General features: G+C 56.7%; 1 protein-coding gene across 3 annotated transcripts in view; it reads right to left on the reverse strand.

The window, feature by feature from the left end:
* LOC133339106 (E3 ubiquitin-protein ligase TRIM62-like) overlaps positions 1–6,914 on the reverse strand; it is a 46,667-nt gene extending 39,753 nt beyond the window's left edge. For all 3 annotated transcript variants that reach the window (XR_009754678.1, XM_061547227.1, XM_061547228.1), the window contains exons 1-2: positions 5,934–6,914; positions 110–205 (exon numbers count right to left, since the gene is read on the reverse strand). Coding sequence is in view for 2 of the 3 variants with exons in the window: in XM_061547227.1 (XP_061403211.1) it covers positions 110–205; positions 5,934–6,494 (657 nt within the window). In the remaining variant the exon portion in view is untranslated. The remainder of the gene's footprint in view (positions 1–109; positions 206–5,933) is intronic.
* Between the last annotated feature and the right edge of the window lie 15,939 nt (positions 6,915–22,853).

Genomic DNA, 22,853 nt, shown 5'->3' on the forward strand with positions numbered 1-22,853 from the left:
GTGTTTAGAGCCAATGAAAGTCCACGTGAATGAATAGAGTTGTTCTCCATCACAAATCCTACTCAGGGTGGAGTCACGGGGTCACCGAGTCCGGCCCAGACTACGGTACCTGCACGTCCCTGTGAGCGGCCTCCATCTGCCTTATGGACTCCTCCGCCTCCCTCCTCTTCTCCTCTACCACCCGCATCTCCTCTCCCACTTGTTTCTGTGAAAGACGTCACCAGGGGAGACTCCACTCACTCTCTGAGCATCCCCTCTCACCCACACTCCACACAAACCCCTCCACAGTGATGGGGGCAGGTGCCCCGGTGCAGCGATGGAGGCTGGGGGATCAAGTGCTGCAGGGAACTGATTTCACGAGGAGCTCAAACGTGCGCAGGTCTACCAAAGTAGTGGGCAGGGCTGCCTGAGCAGTGAGTGGAGCGACCTGAGCAGTGTGTGGGACTACCTGAGTAGTGAGTGGATCTCTCTGCGCAGTAGGCGGAGCTACCTGTGCAGTGAGTGGGGCTACCTGAGTAGTGGGCGGGGCTACTTGAGCAGTAGGTGGGGCTACCTGAGCAGTGGGCATGGCTAACTGAGCAGTGGACGGGGCTACAGGAGAAGTGGTCCGGGCTACCCGAGTGGTGGGCGGGGCTACCCGAGTGGTGGGCGGGGCTATCTGAGTAGTTGGTGGGCAGGGCACCTCAGCGGCGAGATGTTATCTGCCTTGCCTTTGTAATAAAGGACTCCGTCACACGATGTTGATCTCTGTCGGTCCTTTATTTGTGTTCGTCTTCCGCTCACCCCGCTGGCCTCCTCCTCGGCCCAGCGTCGTCTCTCCTTGCGCCCCGCGCACTCTGCAGCTACCCTGCTGCTCCCTATGCAGCCCCACTGCTGCTCCGCTATGCAGCTACTCTGCTGCTTGTGCAACCTCGCACCCTCTGCTAGCATCCGCTAGTTCTGCAGCTACTCGGCTGCTCCGTGCAACCTCGCATGCCCTGTGCTAGCCTCCGCTAGTCTCTGCAGCTACTCGGCTGCTCCGTGCAACCCCTGCATGCCCTGTGCGCCCCGCGCACTCTGCTCTCTCCTCACCCCGCTGGCTGGCGCCGTCCGATGAGCCCCTCAGCTACCAGGCTGAGGCACGGCGGCCACCCAACGTGGTCTCCCTCTTCACTCCCTCTTCACTCCCTCGACTCCCTGATGTCTTCCGGTCTCCTTCCTATAACCCCTCGCCCACGTGACCCTGACTCCTCCCTCTCCCACGTGACCCTGACTCCTCCCTCTCGGATCGTCACATCCGACCTGCCCATTTACGCTCGCATTACACCACCCCCCCCCCCCCCCGTGAAGAAAAATCCAGCCGTCCTCGGCTAAAACAGGACAAAATAATGCGAGCAAAGGCATCACAATCAGGAGTCCCCCAGACACAACGGAGATTATAACAACAACAACACAAGTAACGAAAGGGGAGGGATCAGGATCCGGAACAGAACACCGGCCTGTCCTCTGCGCAACAACAACAAGAATAAGAATGGAACAATGCACAACAACGGCAACCGACACGCAAGAACGCCCGACGCGCACAACCCAGGAATGTGGTGTCTTAGAGCGTGTCGTGTTGCTGTTCCATCCGCTCGGCTCAAGTCCAACATCAAAGAGCAAGTGATAGAGCAGGAATGACGAACGGGCGCTCAATTGCCCCTTTAAGTCCTCATCCAGTTAGCACACCAGGTAACACCCAGTGTGGCAGGCGCCGAAGATCTGTGACGAGAAGGAGAATCCAATCCCCTGAGGCACAGCACAACAACGCACATCCGCATGTCGTACACGACAGCCACCCGGCCCCAGGGTAGTGGAGATGATGTAAATCCGGCCCGCTTAAGAAACCCCCAATAAATACCCAAATAGACGCGATGGATGCCCCAGTATTTATATTTTAACAATATTATTTACACGTGACAACAACAACAAAAACATTTCCTGCTCTTGCCCACCAGCAGTCCTCCCTTGAGGACCAGCACAGACATCGCACGTACACAGCATGTACCCACGGTCACTCTCAGCAAAGCCCCCAGTCGCACACCCTCGCGTGGAGAAAGCCACGCTCCCCAGCGGTAACATTTAACTCGCCCTAACCCTCACCGTGGTCGTCAAACCACAGCAACATCCACTGGTCATACTCTCGGCTAGTGCAATTTCGGGGATGAGCAGCAACTCGGCCATGCTCCTCCCTTACTATCCCATCAGCGATGGACACACACCAGCATCTTATAGTCTGACGCTTTATAGCCAAGGGAAGATTAATCCCTCGGCAAGGCCAGACACCAACGACCCCCCCCCCCCCCCCCACAGGGCAATGTTCTCTTATAGATTCAATAATGCCCTAACCCAGAGCGGAACAAGTCCGCGGCCCTTCCCGCTGGAGGACCCGCATAGAGAATCCCTGCTCCATGCTAGCCAGGTCACCCCGTTCGCTGGCACGTAACAAACCCTCCACTCCAGAATCCCGTGAGCCCCCGGCACACCAGGTTCAGTGTGCCACCGCACAACTGAACCATGACTCCCCGAGCCATATGAGCACACGGCCCATTAATTTGAGACATACCACGGAGCATCTCGCCTCCGGGCTGTCAGGTCAGCCATCAGCCATAGGCCGATGTGACCACAACTCGTGCATGACCCACTCGACAATGGCAGGCATATACAGATGAAATATTTGCCCCACCGAGGTTTTTCCCGCGCGCTCAAAATGGCGGCACCCTTCGCCAAGCGCATCCCCGCAATATCTCGCGCGAACTCAAAATGGCGGCCCCTTACGCAAAGCGCATCGTCGCAATACCCCGCGCGCGCTCAAAATGGCGGGCCAACGTGCGAGCACGTCGCCAGTTTTCCCCGTGCGTGCACCCCAGCTGCCCGTTGCTGGGGGTCACAAGACGCATCCCACGTCACATTGTAACAACCCCTCAGTGATAGGACACACAGCCCCAGTTTGCTGCGCACAGCAGTCGTATTGGGGAAATTTTTACCCATTTTACCAAACCACATTGCTTACACACACCAACTCGCAAAGCAACCCCTGGCCGCTTGCAATCAACAGAATGAGCGACGCCACTTGGCGGGCAATTTACGGCCCCATCACCCGTAACAGCAAAGCCACCAACAACGGTGTAATCGCGCGCCCTCTCTCTCAACAAGCGCAATTACCTATGAACACACCCGCAATCTCGTGTGCATAAACACCCATACAACCAAAATTTTGGGTCCCCCCCGAATTTTTACCAATTTCCAAACAGGTACGCACAATTAATAACAATCCCAAACCCAATGGTCAACCAATGCACCGCACTCCGTATCCGTACAGAACAGTGTAAACAGCACATGCAGTCAGCATATCGCGATCACAAGCGTACATTTAAGCACAATAGCAAGCAGATCTGCAGGCAACCAACACCCCATTAACCCTGTCGTAACTTGCAGCAACAACAAAAACATTCTCTCTTTTGCAATCAACCACATTGCACACGGCACCTTGCAGCAACAACACGCAAACATTTTTTTCAATTAACCACATCGCTCAAGGCTCCCACGAGATGTTACAGCGCGAGATACCTGACGCAACCGAATTAATAATTAACTTCGCCATGAAGATAACATCTCCACGCCGCAACGCACGCACACTATTTGACACTAAGCAAACAAGCAGATAGCGCGTCCATCGTCAACACACACACAGCCCGAACCGCTCTCCGCTCGCTCAAGACATGACAACAATCGCCCCCCCGGCACACGCTAGATGGGTGAGGTGTGTGTTAGGGTCGGGTGCATCTCGTTATGACTCGCTCGGGGCTGCAGCGAGCAGAGGACGGCAGGGTGGTAACTTGAGACGCCTCGCAGAACTCGAACGATGACTTGACTGCTCCGGTGTCTCGCACCCGAGCCAGGACGGGAGAGCTCCCGCCCCAGCAGCTGCAGCATCGGCGTCCTCTCCTAGCGGCTCCCCTTCCCCCGCAAAACAGCAGCTCCACAACAGGCTTCTCACCCCGCGGCGCCTCCAGATGGCAGCGCACGGCCGCCTCTCCGCCGCGATGTTGAAGATGGCGGCGTTTTCCCGCGGCGGTGAAGACAAGATGGCGGCTTCCCGCCATTTCTCCTCGACCACACCCAAGATGGCGGCGCCCTGCCGCGTGTTGGAGAGGCGGGAAGCGTGGGCCAGGCCCCAATGGCGGACGGCGCAGCCCCACTCGGATCCTCACCGCTTCCAGGCCCGCCACGTGGCCGATCCGGCCTCGTCACCGGCGCAACCAAGGTGACAAAATCCAGCAGAACGGGCCGCAGCGATTCAAGTTGGACCGCCATGTAGCCGCTGGAGGACGTGCGCCGGCGGCCGTTTCTTCGTCGTCAGAAGACGTAACAAGTGGGTTACGCTTTTTCAAGTTCTCAGCCGTCTTCCTCGATGTTATTTTGCCTTGAAAAAGTCCACTCTGACACCAATGTAATAAAAGACTCCATCACACGATGTTGATCTCCGTCGGTCCTTTATTTGTGTTCGTCTTCCGCTCACCCCGCTGGCCTCCTCCTCGGCCCAGCGTTGTCTCTCCTTGCGCCCCACGCACTCTGCAGCTACCCTGCTGCTCCCTATGCAGCCCCACTGCTGCTCCGCTATGCAGCTACTCTGCTACCTGTGCAACCTCGCACCCTCTGCTAGCCTCCGCTAGTTCTGCAGCTACTCGGCTGCTCTGTGCAACCTCGCACGCCCTGTGCTAGCCTCCGCTAGCTCTGCAGCTACTCGGCTGCTCCGTGCAACCCCTGCACGCCCTGTGCGCCCCACGCACTCTGCTCTCTCCTCACCCCGCTGGCTGGCGCCGTCCGATGAGCCCCTCAGCCACCAGGCTGAGGCACGGCGGCCACCCAACGTGGTATCCCTCTTCACTCCCTCGACTCCCTGATGTCTTCCGGTCTCCTTCCTATAACCCATCGCCCACGTGACCCTGACTCCTCCCTCTCCCACGTGACCCTGACTCCTCCCTCTCGGATCGTCACATCAGACCTGCCCATTTACGCTCGCATTACACCTGCAATACAAGAGGACGTGGGTTCGAACCCGTGCCTGATGCCTGTTTATGCAGTTTGCATGTCTCTCTCCATGGTCGCATGGATCTTTCTCTGGGCCATCCAGTTTTTCTGTCCACGTTTTGGAAAGTGCGTTTAGAGCATTTGGCTGCTATACATTTAGACCTAGTAAGCCACTTCGTTGAGCTCTCATTTGTGGCAAGGTTTGCCTGTGATAAAGAGCTACATAGCTCAGTGAGCTTCACTTGGTGAAATAAAAAATAGTTTTAGTTAAGTTTTACATGGCACAAGGAACCGCTGCTATGTGACTGTTGAGCGTCAGAGAAATTCGGTATAGAGAATATTAATGAAAATATAAATGCCGTCACGAATTACTTGGTCCGTCAAAATCAAGCGACATTTCTGGAACCCCAAGTCCAGCGACCCAGTAGCTGCTGTCGGGTGCGGCACTAAACTGAGACAGACCGGCACGAGGCTACCAAGCGGTGAGCACTGCGGCTCACTCAGTCCCAGTCGTTTAACATTTCGTTTACATTTTGGGGAATGCTCCTCTATTCCACAAACCACTTTTTTGTATACAAACCACGTCATTTAGAGAAAACATTGTATGCATTATAGTCCTTCAGTTTTTTAAAATATACTAAGAGCACATTTATAAATTTGTCAGATATCAGGATTGATAACAACATGTTTTCGTATTATTTCTGCACTATGACAACCTCAGCATACTTTATATTAAATCAAGGTTGTTAAACTTTGAAGAAACAATGGGAAGCTGAGAGAAGAAGGATATAATATTTATTTGATATTATTGTTCAGTTTGTACTGGGACATGATGACTTCATGGAGGAGGGGCTACAACTCACACACGCAGACCGTCTCACCTCCCGTGTCTTGTACTCATCCTCCAGCGTAGCCACATCGTGACCCTTGTGGTCTCCTGCGATGATGCAGGTTGTGCAGACCAAGCTCTTGTCCTGTCGGCAGTAAAACTTGATCCTCTTTCTGTGCGGCTTGCATTTGCGGTCCTCAGGATTCGTGGCTGGATCCACCAGAATGTGGCTCCTTAACTTCCGGTTCTCCTGATGAGTCTTTACATGAGTCACACAGTAGGACATATCACACCTGAGGCAGGTCTTCGAGGCAGCGGTCATGCCATCGTTGCAGAAGTCACACAAGACCATGGTGGCCATTTTCTCTGCGGCACTGCGCTGCTCCACCAGGTTGGCGAGTGTGAAGTTCTTGCTCAGCTTGGGCCTCCGAGGGAAGGTCACTCGGCACTGCGGGCAGGAGAAGGACTTGGCCACATCCCAGGCGCCCTCCACGCACTTGAGGCAGAATGAGTGGCCGCAGCTGAGCGTGCAGGGACAGCGGTAGGCGTCCAGGCAGATGGGGCAGGTCAACTCCCCTGGAGCCTCGCTACCACTGGGAGCCGCACTCGCCATGGCCCTGTGGCTCCACTCAGAGAAGGCACTGTCTGTAGCTCAGGCAGTCTCTGTCTGTAGCTCAGGCTAAACGAGGAACAAGCCACGTAAATGGGCAACAAGGAAGCAGTAAGTCTTTCAGTTTGATTTGCGTATCACCTCTACTCACCTCATTACAACCCACCTCACCTCATCTCACCTCACCTCTACTCGCCTCATCACAACTCAACTCATCTCAACTCGTCTCAACTGAACTGGCAGGGGAACGCTGCTAGTAAACTCGTTGCTCCCTGCCGCTCTACTCCACGAGATTGTTGTTGTTATCTTCATCTTTCAGCTTCACCTTTTTTCCTTATAAGTTTAACACTTTAAACTACTTCATGAAAATAATGTGATCCTGTCTCAAAGTCGTGTTCCAGTTGTCGAGCTGTGAGACACTGGTGGGAGTTGCCGTGTTTAACTCGGTCACGTGCCTGGGGCTCAAGGTCCAGTTTGTGGAGCCACGAACCACCGGGCGAGGCCCTTTGCTGAACCCGGCACCGTGACCCGCTCATGTGGGCGGGGGGCAGGTGCCCCAGGGGTAGTGCGACTGTATCACATCAACATCAGCGAAAAAAAAAACGAAATAGGACCTTTTTTGCCGGTATAAAAGTTTGAGAAAATCATAATAGGTGTTACCCTTTCTGGCAATTAAACTGGAGTTGTGTTCAGATGTTCAAACACCAATATATACCTTTTGCAAGGAATACATTTCTGCATTAACCACACACAGTACTTTTAGCGAACATGCAAACAAACATGGCACTGTTAATCTATGATGCCTTGTCTTTGAAACGGATTGTCCTACTACAGATACATCTTTTTTAAATCCTTTATATTAAGTTCACATGCTTGCTTGCGTGCTTACGACCGTGCAAATCTTTCGGTCGTTTTTTAACCCACTTCCCGTGATCCAATCGAGCTGACATTTTGCACACAGACTCGTTGTGCGTGACAATGTATTTTCGTGAAGAAATTTTTCCAAAATTTTACACTTTTTATATTTAATTACCAATTGCTTAATGGTGGCAGGCAATCATCTGACCCATAGGTGGCAGCCATCTCAAGCCAGAGGACGAGATGACTCTAGCCGCCACGCATATAAAGGATTTATAGTGAAAAACTTTTTTTTACGGGTTAATTTTTTAGGGCCTAGTCTCACCAGTCTCAGACCGGAGAACACCAAAAGGCGGAATTGCAAAGGCAATGCACTATCAAGACATTTATAGGATGAGCAGCCACAAAATGAGACCCGAATCGCTATTGCAGCCATGCTAATTGTGAGGGTCGCTCTTTTTTTTACGTGGGAGAGAGAGAAATGAGGTAGGATCCATTTTATCTGCCGTGAAATTCCCTTAATTTTATTATCGGGTACCAGCGCAGATTTTTCAACATTGCTTTAACGGCGATGAAAAGGACAATAACTCGATCAGGAATACAGAGAAACTTAACAAAAAATTTAATTTATTAATTATTCCTCGATTCGTCATGCACTATTGGAACACTTTGCTCAAGGACGTGAACCAACTGTGGAGAATAATCATTTATTGACAACCAAGTGCAACTGTGGGGGCCGTTGGCCCCCGGGGTCTCCCCCGCCTGCATCCCCTATTCCGTTTGCGTCACCGCACCGCCCTAATACCCGCTATGGTTTCGCCGGCATTCGAACGTGACGCCCCCTACTCATACAGCCTCGCGCAGCGCTCCCACGCTGCGAGCATACGTACGCACAGCATCATCAATCAAACGCCATACTCCCCCTTTCAACACCGCTACGTACAGCTCTCGCACGCCGCGAGCGTGTGCCCATCTACAGCCCGGTGCAGCACTCGCCTCCACGTCAAATAACCACATTACCAATGCACACCTGTATCAGACGCGTAGCGACCGTACGCACACACGCGCCCAGCTCTGCCCGGCACTCACTCACTACGAGTCTACGTATACACAGTACCGCGCACTTCAAACGCAACCCTTTCCCTTGCGCCGCTCTGCGCAGCGCTCCCACGTGGCGTACCACTGTGTACACAGCACCACACGCGTTCACACTTCTGTAATGCGGGCGTAAACGGCCTCGTGGATATGACGTCACGGGGGGAGGAGTTAGGTCACGTGAGAGAGAGGCATGAGGTCTTAAGGGAGAGATACCGGAAGAGACAGGAGAGAGTTGGAGATAGAGATAGAGTGAGGCCACGCAGGGCGGAGGTTGGAGAGTGGCGAGATCGCCACACACACAGTAAGACTCGGCACCGTCGGCCAGCGGTGACCGAGCACGGAGGAACGGGGAGCAGCGGTGGGGCTGCAGTGAGGGCAGCCGGAGGCCTGCACGAGGGAACCAGCAGCGGAGCTGCATCGGAGTGGAGAGAGGCTACGGGAGCGATGGCAGCATTGTGCTGCCGAGCGGAGAGGCTCTGAGCGAGGGCCGTGTGGGACAAGTTGTAAAGAACCCGAATAAAGGACAACGGAGACAGACACAGTGAACGAGTCCTTTATTACACTGGTGTCAGAAGTGAAACGGCATGTCAAAACAGCTCAGAAGAAAGAATATTCCTGCGCCATCATCTGCTACACCATCCGACGACGACGACCTTCCTCAGGCGGTGGACCTGCCTGCGATAGAGGAAGAGATCCGAGCGGGAACGAGTGCGGGTCCGGGAGTCCAAAATGTCGCCGCGTCGGTGGATCCGTCTGCGCCGGAGGACGCGGACTTGCGATGGAGACAGATGGCGGCGCAGCTGGAGACACTGAAAATCGTGCTGGCGCAATTGTGTGAGCTCGTCACGCCGAGGACGGCGTTGGGGAGAACCGATGGTGGTCCGCAGGCCGCCGCCTTGCCTGCGCTGTCGGCGCCATCGGCCACGCGGCACGAAGACGCCATCTTGGGCGTGGCAGGAGAAGAACGGCGGGAAGCCGCCATTTTGCGCTCTCCGCGGCGGGAGGCCGCCATCTTGAACACGTTGCGATGCGACGCCATTTTGAATATGCCGCCTGATGAGTCATCGGCTGAGGACGGCGCACCAAGGAGTCGCAGTCGTCATCTCACAACCGTTAAAGAATTCTCCATCGGTGACGATTGGAGTGCTTTCGCCTGCAGATTTTTGGCGGCGGTACGCTCTGCAAGGTGGACTGACGCTGAGGCATTGGAGGTTCTACCGACTCTTCTCGACGACGAGTCGGTGAGATTCTTCCGTTCTATAAAGGCCGAGAAGAAGAAAACATTGAGAAGAGTTTTCGACGAGATGGCAGATGCATACGAGCCACCGGATGATGCTCATCGCCGGTTTGTTCAACGCCAGCGAGCACCCGAGGAGTCGCCGGTGGCATACAGGGGTGAGGTATTGGAGTTGGCCATGGCCGCATACCCGGAGACGGAGCCTGACCTGCTCAAACCTCTCATTTTGGGTAAGATGCTCGAGCTGTCCCGGGATTTGGGGATTCCTATGCCGGTTTGTGGCCATGAAAAGCTGACATCCCGGGCGGCCGCTAAATGTCTGGATGCCCAGTTCAACCTGCGCCGTTGGAGGCAAGTCACGGCGTGGACGGGGGGGCCCATCGTCGAAGGAGGTGCCGTGGGTTGGGATCCCAAGAAGGCGGTGTACGTTCCTGACGGGGGGGGCCCGCAGGAGCTGACAGCCGCCTCTGCTCGGTGGTCGGGCCGCAGTAGGCCGGGGCCGCGAGCTGCGCCGCCGACACGGGAGCGTCGGGACGGGGGGCCTGCGGAGCGGCGCAACGACATCGAATGCTTCCGCTGCGGTCGTAAGGGCCATTACGCCAGGGACTGCTGGGCCCGTGTCCCAGGTCCGCCCCAGCAGGAGGCCTCGACAGCGGACGCTCCGCGGAAGGATCCTCCAGGACAGGCAAGTCGGTGCGCACCAGACACCCGGCAAGGCTTGACACCTCACTCATCACCGTTGTCGTGCGATCCGGGTGTTGTTAATAACGGGAGGCCATTGACTGGGCCATGTCGCTCGGTAACGCAGTGGCGTAAATTGGCACGGCGGGTCGTCGCGGCCGCTACTGGTTCGTCCACTGTACCTGGTTCTATACAAGGGGTGGACGTGCATATTTTAGTGGATTCCGGAGCGTCCGCGACCATTATATCGGATGTAATTTTCCATCTGTTGGGCATCCCACCAGAGGCCGTGCGTCCGGTTTACGATTCGTGCGTCGCTGCGAACGGGGGTAGCATGGGCATTGTGGGCCAGGTGGACGCTAAAATATCTATCGGGGGAGTGTCGGCCTCGGGAATTGTGTTAATTTCGAGGTCTCTTGCAGTTCCTTGTTTGTTGGGAACTGATTTTCTGGCAAAGATGCCCATTCTAATTAGAATTAATGAAAACTGCATTGAATTACCGGGTGGCCGTAAAATTACATTTTTGCCGTTGCCCTGGGGGCGACCTGCTCCAGTCGGCCAGGTGCAGGCACTGTCCGAGGTATCTGTTGACATTCCACCTGGCTCACAGATGCTTATCCCCTTGCGATATCGGAAGCCTGTGCCTGGTCGTCAAGGTGCAATTGGGGTTTTGTTGTCGCCGTCCGCCACCATAACAGGCGGATCGGCGCTCGTCGGGGTGCAAACTATTGTCCGGCCGGACCAGCAGCCATTTCTGCAGGTGCTTAATGCGAGTACCGAAAATGTGTGTGTGCCGGCTGGTACGGTTGTGGCACATGCCACTACGGCGTTTACGGCACAGGATTATCTGGGCAGCCAGGGCATGGTTGCTGGGGTTTCAGGGCCTGGGGCTGCTGATAATCGCAGGATCGCCGAATTGTGTGGGGAAAATCCTTCCCTTTCTGGGGAACAACGTTGCGCAATTCGTAAATTATTATTGAGTTATTCTGATGTGTTTAGCTCCGACGATTTGGACTTGGGACGCACCTCGTTGCTTTACCATCATATTGACACAGGGGAAGCTGCCCCTATTTGGTTAAACTCGCATCGGATGAGTCCGGCTGAGCTGAGAACACGTTCGAGGGGCAGTGGATGACATGTTGGCTGCGGACATAATATCTCCATCTAACAGCCCATGGGGCGCGCCTGTTGTTTTGGTTAAGAAGAAAGACGGCAAATTGCGATTTTGTGTAGATTTCCGGAAATTAAATAAAGTATCTGTGGCAGATGCGTACCCCCTGCCGCGTATGGACGACTCCCTCGATGCCTTGTCGGGGGCGAAGTTCTTTTCAACACTAGATCTCTCTTCGGGATTCTGGCAGCTTCCCCTTGACGAGCCCTCGCAGGAGAAGACTGCTTTCCGTACGCCGCAGGGGTTATTCCAATTTAATTGTCTTCCGATGGGGTTGAATGCTGCCCCTGCCACATTTCAAAGGTTGATGGAGCTGGTATTAACGGGGTTGCAGTGGGAGACATGTCTGATATATTTAGACGATATTATCGTCTTCAGCCGCACATTTGACGACCATTTACTGCGGTTGGAGGCTGTGTTCGCCAGGATGCGTTCCGCTAATTTGAAATTTAAGCCTAAGAAATGTCACCTACTGCAACAGTCCGTGCGTTACTTGGGGCATATCGTGAGTGCGGACGGGGTGGCCACGGATCCGGACAAAACAGCGTGCGTCCGTGACTGGCCAACCCCGGCCACGGTGGGGGATGTGCGTCGGTTTTTGGGGTTTGCCTCATATTATCGGAGGTTTGTTCCGAATTTTGCGACGATCGCGAGGCCCTTGCACCTCCTTACTGGTAAAGGACGGAAATTTGCTTAGGGACCGCCAGAAGAGGCGGCGTTTCAAGGCCTGCGCGATCTATTGGCTACGGCGCCGACGTTGGATTATCCAGATTTTGATCACCCCTTCATTCTGGATACGGACGCGAGTGACACGGGCATTGGGGCGGTGTTGTCTCAGTCCAAAGGTGGTGTGGAGCGCGTGGTGGCATACGGTAGCCGGGTTTTGTCTCCCGCAGAAACCCGCTACTGCGTCACTCGCAGGGAACTTTTGGCTATTGTTTTTTTTCTCCGCCAATTTCGACCGTATCTCTACGGTCGTTCGTTTATTGTACGCACGGATCATGCGGCCTTGCAGTATGCTCTTAAGATGGACCAACCATCCGGCCAGTTGGCGCGTTGGTTGGACACGCTGCAAGAATTTTCCTTCCAAATTCACCATCGGAAGGGGGTGCATCACGCGAATGTGGACACGCTTTCTAGGTTGCCACAGCAATCCCCTTGCGCGTGCGCGTCTGGGACGCATAGATGTGCGCCGATTCAGCCTCCCCCTCAGCCTGTTGCGTTGGCAGTCGAAGTGCCTGAAGCTCCAATGGAGCCGGGACCGGCTGATGGGGTTTTGAATCTTCCAAGGGCTGTGTGGATTCGGGAACAAATGTTGGACAATTCATTGGTGACTTTACGGAAGCGGCCTGCGAAGGAGAGTGGGGGACCGGGTACGGGGGGTGTGCCGGAAACCACTCTCCATGATGGTCTGCTGATGTGGAGGGAAGGGTTACAGGAACGCTGGCGTCTGGTTGTACCGGCATCCTTGCGGTACGAATTGATTAGGACTCTGCATTGCGACACGCTCTTACATCTGGGGGTGCAGAAGACCCTATTGACGTTGCAGCGAGATTACTTTTGGCACGGCATGGCAACAGATGTCGTCGGTCACGTTCGTGCGTGTCCCGATTGTGCCTGGCGAAAACCACCTAAACATCCATATGTGCCGCCGATACAGTCTATTCAGGTGTCTCGAGTTAATGAATTGGTGGCGTTAGATATTTTGAGACCCTTCCCGCCATCCGCTAAGGGTAATAAATACTTGCTGGTTGGGGTGGAGTACCTCTCCCGCTGGCCGATGGCCTGGCCGTTGCCCGACCAGTCGGCGGCGTCTATTACAGACGCCTTTCTATTTGGGTACGTTATGGACAAGGGGGCGCCGGAGAGGCTCCTCACAGACCAAGGCCGGAATTTTTCTTCTAAATTGTTGGGGGAAGTGTGTGCGGCTCTTGGAACTAAGAAAATACGGACATCTCCCTACCACCCACAAACGGATGGTATGGTCGAACGGCTAAATCGGGCTTTGTCCGCCATGTTGTGTCACACGGTGAGTGAACAACAATCAGATTGGGATTTGCATATCCCTGGGGTACTTTCGGCGTACCGGATGACGCCGCATGCGGCTACAGGATATTCGCCGTTTTTCCTTATGTACGGTCGTGAAAACGTGCCGCCGATGGATGTGCAGTTGGGAACTGGAGTGAGGAGACCTGCTAAGCCTCTTCCTGATTACATTCAGGACACCGTTCGCCGTGTTACTGAGGCGCGGGAAGGGGCCCGCATGGCTACGGCCAAAGCCCAGGCCCGGAACAAGCGGTGTGCTCGACGCTCTAAGGGGGAGTGCCCCTGGAAGGTGGGGGACCTGGCCTGGCTCCATTGCCCACAGGTGCGGCCAGGTACCTCTCCTAAATTACATAAACCATGGCAAGGGCCGGTTCGCCTCATCGAGGTTCCCAACCCACAGTCGGCGCGTGTTCGGTTTGGATCTCGGCATTGGTTCGTTCACACGTCTCGCTTGAAACCATATGTGGCCCCTCTACCTGATGCGTCATCTCCTGATGTTGCCTTGCCGGGGTCTGTTGCTGCCGACTCACCCTTGCCTGTGCCTGTTGATCTTGCAAGAGCGCCTGTCGTGCCTGTTACAGACAAGCCGGCCGTGACACAGCAGGAGACAAGGGGCTCTGCTCGGGGTGTGCCTACCGCGGCTGCGGGAACTCCGAGCCCCGCAGCCCTTCCGACCCCGCCGCGGACACGATTGCGGGACACCTCCGACGCTGGGCCTTCAGGGATACGGGACCGGGACGTTGGCGGGCCTCCAATAGCGACAGGAGGACCTCATCCTGTCGCTCCTAAAACCCCGTCACGTTCCCGGTCTGCAGGAGGGCCGCCGCCCATCCGGGACGGGCCGGCGACCCACACACGGTCGAAATCCCTTACATTTCGTTGAATTTTACTGTTGTGTTCTTGTTGTTATTGTTATATTTATTGTATGCTTCGTTGTCCTTGCATGTGTGATGGTTGTGTTCGCTCGCATTACTTGTTGTCGTTATTGTTCAGCCGAGGTCGGCTGGATTTTTCTCTATGGGGGAGGGTGGTGTAATGCGGGCGTAAACGGCCTCGCGGGTATGACGTCACGGGGGGAGGAGTTAGGTCACGTGAGAGAGAGGCATGAGGTCTTAAGGGAGAGATACCGGAAGAGACAGGAGAGAGTTGGAGATAGAGATAGAGTGAGGCCACGCAGGGCGGAGGTTGGAGAGTGGCGAGATCGCCACACACACAGTAAGACTCGGCACCGTCGGCCAGCGGTGACCGAGCACGGAGGAACGGGGAGCAGCGGTGGGGCTGCAGTGAGGGCAGCCGGAGGCCTGCACGAGGGAACCAGCATCGGAGCTGCATCGGAGTGGAGAGAGGCTACGGGAGCGACGGCAGCATCGAGCTGCCGAGCGGAGAGGCTCTGAGCGAGGGCCGTGTGGGACAAGTTGTAAAGAACCTGAATAAAGGACAACGGAGACAGACACAGTGAACGAGTCCTTTATTACACTTCTCAACGAGATCACACGAGGCCACGATCAGCTATTAATGATTTATTTTCGGCTACCTGGGAATTGATGTTAAATCAGTATGAATCGACGAGGCTGGCCTATTCTGCTACCCCTGGACCTATTCCCTATTTATCGGCTTATGATACTAATTCACCTTCTTACTCACGGTTCGAAGTATCCGGTGTCCCATGGATTCTCCTCGCTGCTCGTCTGGGCACGTCGCACGGACGTCCGGAGGGCAGAGCTGGGAGCCGCCTTGATCGCTGGCTTCTTGGAGTGAGATCCTTAATACCTTGCTACGATCGAAGGCCTGTCGTGGGAAGTTATGCGCGGAGCCTTCGCGTGCCTCTACCACTTGCCCTATCAATTGCTCATTATGCGCCCGAGTCGCCTCTTTTGTCATGCAAATTATGCGGCGGCGTCCATCACAAAGGCCTGCCATAGGAAGTTATGCACGGAACCTCCGCGTGTCTCTACCACTTGCCCTATCAATTGCGCATTATGCGCCCGAGTCGCCTCTTTGATTATTTGTAATTCCAGCTTTACCCTTTAATTTCCCTAATAATGGCACCTACGCGCTCGAGCCCCTTTTTGCATGTTAAATTATGCCGTGCCGTCCCTCCTCTGCCTGTCTCGTCGATACGTGCGTGGGTGTGGTGGGTGCGTTTCAACCACAGTGGCCGAGTGGCCCCTCGCTGCGACCTTGCAATCTTAATGCCGGTTGCAGCGCCACGAAGTAGCATCGGGGGAGGTCGTCCAATTCCCTGGTCACCGGAAACCGTGAAAGTTATCCCGATAAGGGCTTCTCGGATTAAAACCGGTCAGCCAGGTGACCTCCCCTCGGAGCTCTATGGGGGGGGGAAATGCGTGCGGGTGTGTTTATGTGAGGTGAGGTGAGGGGGAAGCGGGGCTGGCTCCGTCGCTTGGTGGTGGCGAGGTCGTAGATGGGGCGCCCGCCGAGCGGCTTCATGGCGGCGGCATCACATAGCGCCCCGAGGTGCCGGTCCCCGTCTCGGGTTGACTGGAGCACCTTGCTTGGGCCGCGCCCACGAGAAAATGCTGCGGGGTCCGGGCGATCTGTCCGGACCTCGTGGCTGGTCTCGGGGCGGGTGGCTCCGTCCTCTGTAGCTCCTGCGGCGGCCTCCTCCTCCACTCCAGCGGCTCTCCCCGTCCTCCGGCACCTGTGGGCTGGGGCACAAACTCAGCAGCGGAAGGGTTTAGGGGCCGTCGTCCGCGCCGTCTCCTGACTGGATCGGGGCGTCTCGGGGTCGGGGGCCCGGCGGGGCCCATGTAGTGTGCGAGGCCCCCAAACACGGGGGGTACATGTACCCCGGGATTTCAGGGCCTTCGGGGGACGGGGTTCTCTCTCGCCGGGGCCGCTTTCCATGGTTTTAAGCGGCGGACGTTGACCACCGTCTCTCGACCCCTCTCCCCGCCATAGATTAGAACCATCCAGGGGGAGATCTGCCGCACCACGGTCCAGTGTCCCCGCCAGTAGGTCGTCAGTTTCTCCACCTGCCCGGCCCCGACGCGAGGGGTGTGTAGCCATACCTTAGCGCCGGTCAGGAATAAGGGGGGTTCCATGCGGGGTCGGGCGCCCTGTTCTTGCCGCCGATGCGCGGCTTCCCCTTGCGGGTATGCTCGGCCTCGGGCTTCTCGCAGGGTCTCCATCAGGTGTTCCACGGGCGGCTTCCCTCCTCCGGCTGGAGGGAAGGAACGCCGAACAGCAGGTCTGCGGGTAAACGAGACTCACGGCCGAATATCATTTAAAACAGGGTTTGTCCCGTCGACGTGTGTACGGTGGTGGCGTAGGTGAAAAGGGCGTAGGGGAGGTGTTCGCCCTAATCCCGTTGATTTGCGGCCGCCATACGTTTGAGTTTCCCCGCTAAGGTCTGATTCATGCGCTCCACCATACCGTTCGCTTGGGGGTGGTACGCTGTGGTTCGGTCCTTCTGGATTCCGAATTCTCGGCACAGTGCCTGGAACAGCTCAGCCTCGAACTCGCTACCCTGGTCGGTGAGGACTCGTTCTGGGATCCCATGCCTAAGTACGTAATGCTCCACGAATGCCCGGGCCACCACCAGGGCCGTTTTATCAGGGATGGCTACTGCCACGGGGTAGCGGGTGAAATACTCTACTGCGACTAGGATATACCGGTTGCCTCGATGGGACCGCGGGAATGGCCCCTGTAGGTCGATCCCGACCAGTTGGTTTGTGCGGCTGAGGCGGAACGGCCTTAGGGGTACCTGATAGCGGTTCGGTTTCGGCCCGCACTGTTGACAGGCGCGGCAAACCTGTACCCAGGCGGCCACGTCTTGCGTCAATTTGGGCCAGAGATACTGGCGATGTAGGGTCTCTCGTGTGCGCCATTCCCCGTCATGGCCCCCGAGCGGATGGTCATGCACCAGCCGTAGCAGCTGGGGTCGCACCTGGGCAGGAACACAGATGCACCCCGGCTGGCCGGCCTCGGTTAACTCCCATACCACTCTGTTCTGCACACACAACCGGGCAGACAAACTGCTCTAGGGTCCTAGTAGGGCGCTCTTTCCCTCCCGCAGTGCCGCCTCCACCGCCGCCAGATCCGGATCCCGCTGTTGGGTCTGTCTCAGCTGCTCGTCGTTCAGGCCCGGGAAGGCGCAGCCGACGTCCTCCTGGATCCGTTCGATCGGGGCGGTGTGGTCCGCCGGGCCCCGAGCCGTGGGTCCCGCGCTTGTCGGGCGGTCGATGGGATCCTCTGTGCCACCTGTGAGGGTCTCTGTGGCGCACACTGCACTCTCGCTGGGGGGGGATCAGTGGCCGCGGCCTCTCGGGGGTCCGTTGCCTGCCGGCAGCGTCCCCCCGTGAAACACGGGCAGGCCTCCTCCAGCCTTGTCTCGGCATACACCGTGGGCCGCCTCGACAAGGCGTCCGCGTTTGCATGCGTCCGGCCAGCCCGATACTCGATTTGCAGGTTGTACTCCTGAAACTGCGCCAGCCACCGGGCCATCTGCCCCCGCGGCTCCTTGAATGTAAGAAGAAATTGCAGAGCATAATGGTCAGTGCGTACGCGACATCTCCTGCCGTACAAATACGGCCGGAACTGCTTACATGCGAAAATCACGGCGTACAACTCTTGGCGGGTCACGCAATAGTTCAGGTGGTCCCCACTCAAGGTCCGGCTGGCGTACGCGATGACTCGTTCTGTCCCATCCTGCACCTGTGACAACACCGCGCCCAGCCCGCTGCTGCAGGCGTCAGTGTCCAAAATAAAATCGGTGGTAAAATCGGGGAAAGCGAGGGTGGGGGCGTGGGTGAGGTGATTTTTGAGAGTGGTGAAGGCCGTCTGGCAGGCCCCCGTCCACTGATAGGGGTGCTTAGGGGAAGTGAGTTGGGTGAGGGGGCGTGCAATCTCGCTGAATCCCTTTACATATTGACGATAATAGGTGGCGAGCCCCAAAATGATCTGATCTCCGTCAGATTCCTTGGCCGTGGCCACTCCACTACGGCGCGTACCTTCTCCGGATCGGTGTGCATGCCTACCTCGCTGACGCGATGCCCGAGGTACCCCACCTCGCGTTGTGCGATGTAACACTTACGTGGCTTTAGCTTGAGATGAGCCGCTCGCAGTCGCTGGAACACCTCCCGTAACCTGGGCCAGTGCTCAGACAAAGATCTACTGAACACTATCACATCATCCAAGTAAATCAGGCACTGTTCCCATTGCAAGCCCCGCATCACCAACTCCATCAGCCGCTGGAACGTCGCGGGCGCATTGGTGAGTCCGAACGGGAGTACTCGAAACTCGAATAGTCCCATCGGGGTGGAGAATGCGGTTTTCGGCCGATCCTCCTCCGCCATCTCCACCTGCCAGTACCCGGACGCGAGATCGAGGGTGGAAAAATATCACGCACCGGCGAGAGCTGTCAAAAGTGTCGTCGATGCGGGGTATGATGGAAGGCGTCGCCGAGCGTGACTGCGTTCAATTTACGGTAATCGACGCAGAACCGGGTTGACACATCCTTTTTCGTTACTAGTACCACCGGGGCTGACCAGGGGCTCGCCGAGGGCTAAATTATATTATCGCGAAGCATGTCCCCAACCGCCTCTTTGATCTGGGCGCGTTCGGGTGCGCCCACTCGGTACGCAGAGAGTTTGATGGGTCGGGCTGCACCGGTGTCAATTTGGTGCTTAACAAGGTCGGTCCGACCCACGTCCGAGTCATGTTCACTGAACACGTCGGCATACTCCTGCAGTAACTCGCGCAGCCGATCGGCCTCTCCCCTAGCTAAATCCGCCCATGGTACGTGTAACGCGTCGAGCAGGGGAACAACCTCGGCTCGGGGAGTCGGGCCGACTCGCCAGGCCAGGTCTGGTCACCCTCGGGACGACCGGTGTCCTCAGCCCAGAGTGCGAACACCGAGTCGTCAGAGTGGCGTGCGTGCAGGGGGTGTACGGTGGCTACCGGGGTGCGCCGTCGCAGCATCGCCGGGGTACTGTGAGGGTTAAACAAAGGCATAAACAATCGGTACCCATCTGCGTTTACCAACGTGGCGGATCCCACGACCCCATACCATTTTGCCAACTCCGGGTGAGGAGTTAGCATTACCTCCCCTGATGGTCGGAGCGCGGGGTCGGTGGGGGATGTTACCACCGGCACCAGCATCTCGGTGAGCGGCCCGATGGTGACTGCCATCGCTAGGATAGCGGCCACGGGTGCGAAGCGGGGGCGCGTCGGCTCTTGTCCCAGGAACGGAATCCGCTCACCGCTGCTCTCCATGATGGCGCACCGCTGGCGGGGTTGCACGTTGAGTCCCAGCTTTTCCAGGAGGTCGGTACCTGCAAAACACTCGTGGCACAACACACTCGAGACGTAGAACTCTTGGGTGCACACCTGGCTGCCTATGCGGACCTCTAGGGTGGCCCTCCCCAGTAGCCTCATTCCGGCTCCGCTCGCCGTGTGCAGTGCGCGGTCCGGGGCCTGCAGGCGGCTCACATCGACTCCGATCATGCTGCAGTGTGCCGCGCTCACGAGTGAGGCTACCGCCTCCGTGTCCATCAGGATCTGGATACGCCGTCCGTTGACCTGCCCCTCCACCAGCGACGTAGCCCCCGTGATTCCCGCCACCAGTTCCCGCAGCCAGTCGCCAGGAGTCACCGCGCTCTTGGGTGTTGTTGCTGAGATCTGTGTGGAGGTCACTCGCTCGCCATTATTCTCATTATCGTCTATTTGTGTCGTGACCGCGTCAGTTGCACCCCTAGTTGGTCCGCGCTCTAGGGGGCGTTGGAGTTTAACCCCCGTGCCTGCCTAGAACGGGCGAGCTCAGGGCAATCTCTTATGAGATGCCCTCGACGGTTGCATATATAACATGCCCGGGGAAGGGTTGCGGCTCCGTAGTGGGCCCCTTGCCCGCTTCCTCTCCCCCCAGTATGTTGCTGCCCAGACCCTACTTCTAGTCAGGCTACCCTTCCAGTTAGCTCCCCCACCTCGGACTGGATGGTCTCAAAGGAGGACTGCAGCTTGGTCATACTTCGGCTCATTTTGTCGTCTACTTGGGTTACCCTCTCACCTACTTGGGTTACCCTCTCACCTACTTGGGTTACCTTATCGTCCATTCGGATTACCCGGCCAGCAATATCTCCCATGCCGGTCTGTAACCCGGCTACCCACCCTGGGTTTGTCTCGCGGGGTCTCTGGGGCTCTCTTGCCCGTCTCCTTATTGGGCTGGCCGGCTCCTCCTCATCCTCCTCCTCCTCATCTGGGATCAGCCTCGCCACGGTGCACTCCTGTCCCGACCCTCGGAGCTGTGCGCGTTGACTGGAGAGCTCCTCGCACTCAAGTGCGCGCTCGACCAGGGTATCGAAGGGGAGGCCTGCACAACCCCTTTTGGGCTGCCACCACGCGGTGCGAGCTAGGCACCTGAGCAGTTTGTCTGCAGCTAGCGCGTAAATGACCTCCTTCGCGAACTCTGGACGGGCGATCCGGGTTAGTGATCGCACGTTCTCAGCGTAGTCTCGGAAGTCCTCGCCGGGTTGGCGTCGGCGTGCCTCTAGGGCCGTCGTTGCCCATATCGCGTTGCGCGTGCCGAAACGCAGGTCTAGTCTACGCATTAGTTCCTCTAATTGGGTTTGCGCGCTTTCGGGTAGTGCCTCTTCAAAGTCGGCTGCCCGCCCATCCATGCATATGCAGTACTAATTACATTCCTGCATTTCCCATAAATATGCTAAATTCCTGTTGATATGCAAATTCCTTTGTCAATGCGCCCAGCTTATATATATGCTCTAAGCCCGTGTGCTGTTTCATTCAGACTCTGTCGCCTCGACGGACCTGGTTTTCACCTGAGGACGGCTGCTTGCGTTGTGGCCGAAACGTCGTGAGAATTGTTTTATTATGTTTTATTTTTATTATTTTATTACTTCCCTTCTACGTGACTTTACCGAAAGAACCAAGAAGATGAATCCCTGCAGTCACGAAAGCTTTAAATCGAAATTCATCGTAAGTTGTCGTAACGCCTGCGCGTCCGACCAGCCATTAAGCTCTTTAGCCACTATGATATTGCGGGAAAACGCTTTCCATGTAAGGGTCCCCTGGCCGGTGAACACATGCCTTACCTTTGCGTGGAGTAACGCGCCACCTTCCCGTGAAGATGTGAGGGTTCGTACGACTTCTGACACCAAGTTGTTGGGGCCGCTGGCCCCCTAGGTCTCTCCCTGCTGGGCGCCGACTGCAGGGGTCCCACCGTTTCCCGACCCCCCGCTGGTATGCGAACAGCTGCTGCCGCCGCTGGGCTCATCGCTCGCGGGGTAAGGGCTGTCACCCGACGGATCCCCTCCCTGGGTCGCACCTCAACGAGTTCGCGAGAGAGGCATGTCTCGTCGCCGGCTCCCGTACGCCTGTAAACACTGCGTTGCCTCTCCGCCAATCAAACGTGACGTCTCCCCTCACACAGCCCCGTGCAGCAATCACACGCTCTGAACGGGGGGTCAGGGGTCGGAGGGCGAATGACGTTGCTCGCACACGCGCAGCCGCCGCGAGCGGGTGATAATGCTCGTTTAAAGGGGCCGTGGAACAGGTGTTTACGGTGGGTGTGAGCCCTCACACAGCACAAGTCTCCACGGCGACAGACGAAGCGTGCACCCGTGGACACACCGACCACCCACGTTACGAGCGCACACACACACACACACAGCACCACGCGCTTTCACCCGCTCGTCCAAACCACACGAAGCTGCGATGGGTTATTAATGATTTATTATCGGCCGACTGTGATTCACTGTTGGGTCAGTAGGGATCGGCAAGGCAGGCCTACACTATCGCCCAAGGGTCTGTACCCGTTTTATCTAATTTGATAGGCTCTAAGCGGTTTTGGTTTTTCTAGCCTCAATCCCAATACTATTTTACCTCTTACGGTTAGATGCGCACGGCGCTCCGGTGGCCTCGTCCTCGTTGCTCACCTCGACGCGTCACACGGATTTTCGAGTGGCTGAGCTGGAGACCGTCCCGAGGGCTGACTTTTGGAGCAAGAGAAGGCTCTACCTGTCTGCGCTCCCCTTTTATCGTTAACCTACATTAAAGACAGCCGACCCGAGGGCCTTCTCGGCCAATCAGGTCACCGTACCGGTTCAGCCGCATTCCCGGTTTCCCTAACAATGGGCCCCTGCTGGCGGCGGCGCCGGCGGTGGTCCACGGGCGCCTTTGCTATGCTAATCAGCCGCGGTTTCCGTAACAAAGGGCTCGCCGTGGGCTGCTGCGCGGCGGCAGTCCCCGAGCCAATCAGCCGCCCCCCTGGCTTCTTCCTTCATTCGTGGCTGCGGAC

The sequence above is a fragment of the Lethenteron reissneri genome, unplaced genomic scaffold (assembly GCF_015708825.2).
Source record: "Lethenteron reissneri isolate LAM-NWPU_2019-01 unplaced genomic scaffold, ASM1570882v1 scaffold_1640, whole genome shotgun sequence".
Lineage (NCBI taxonomy): Eukaryota > Metazoa > Chordata > Hyperoartia > Petromyzontiformes > Petromyzontidae > Lethenteron > Lethenteron reissneri.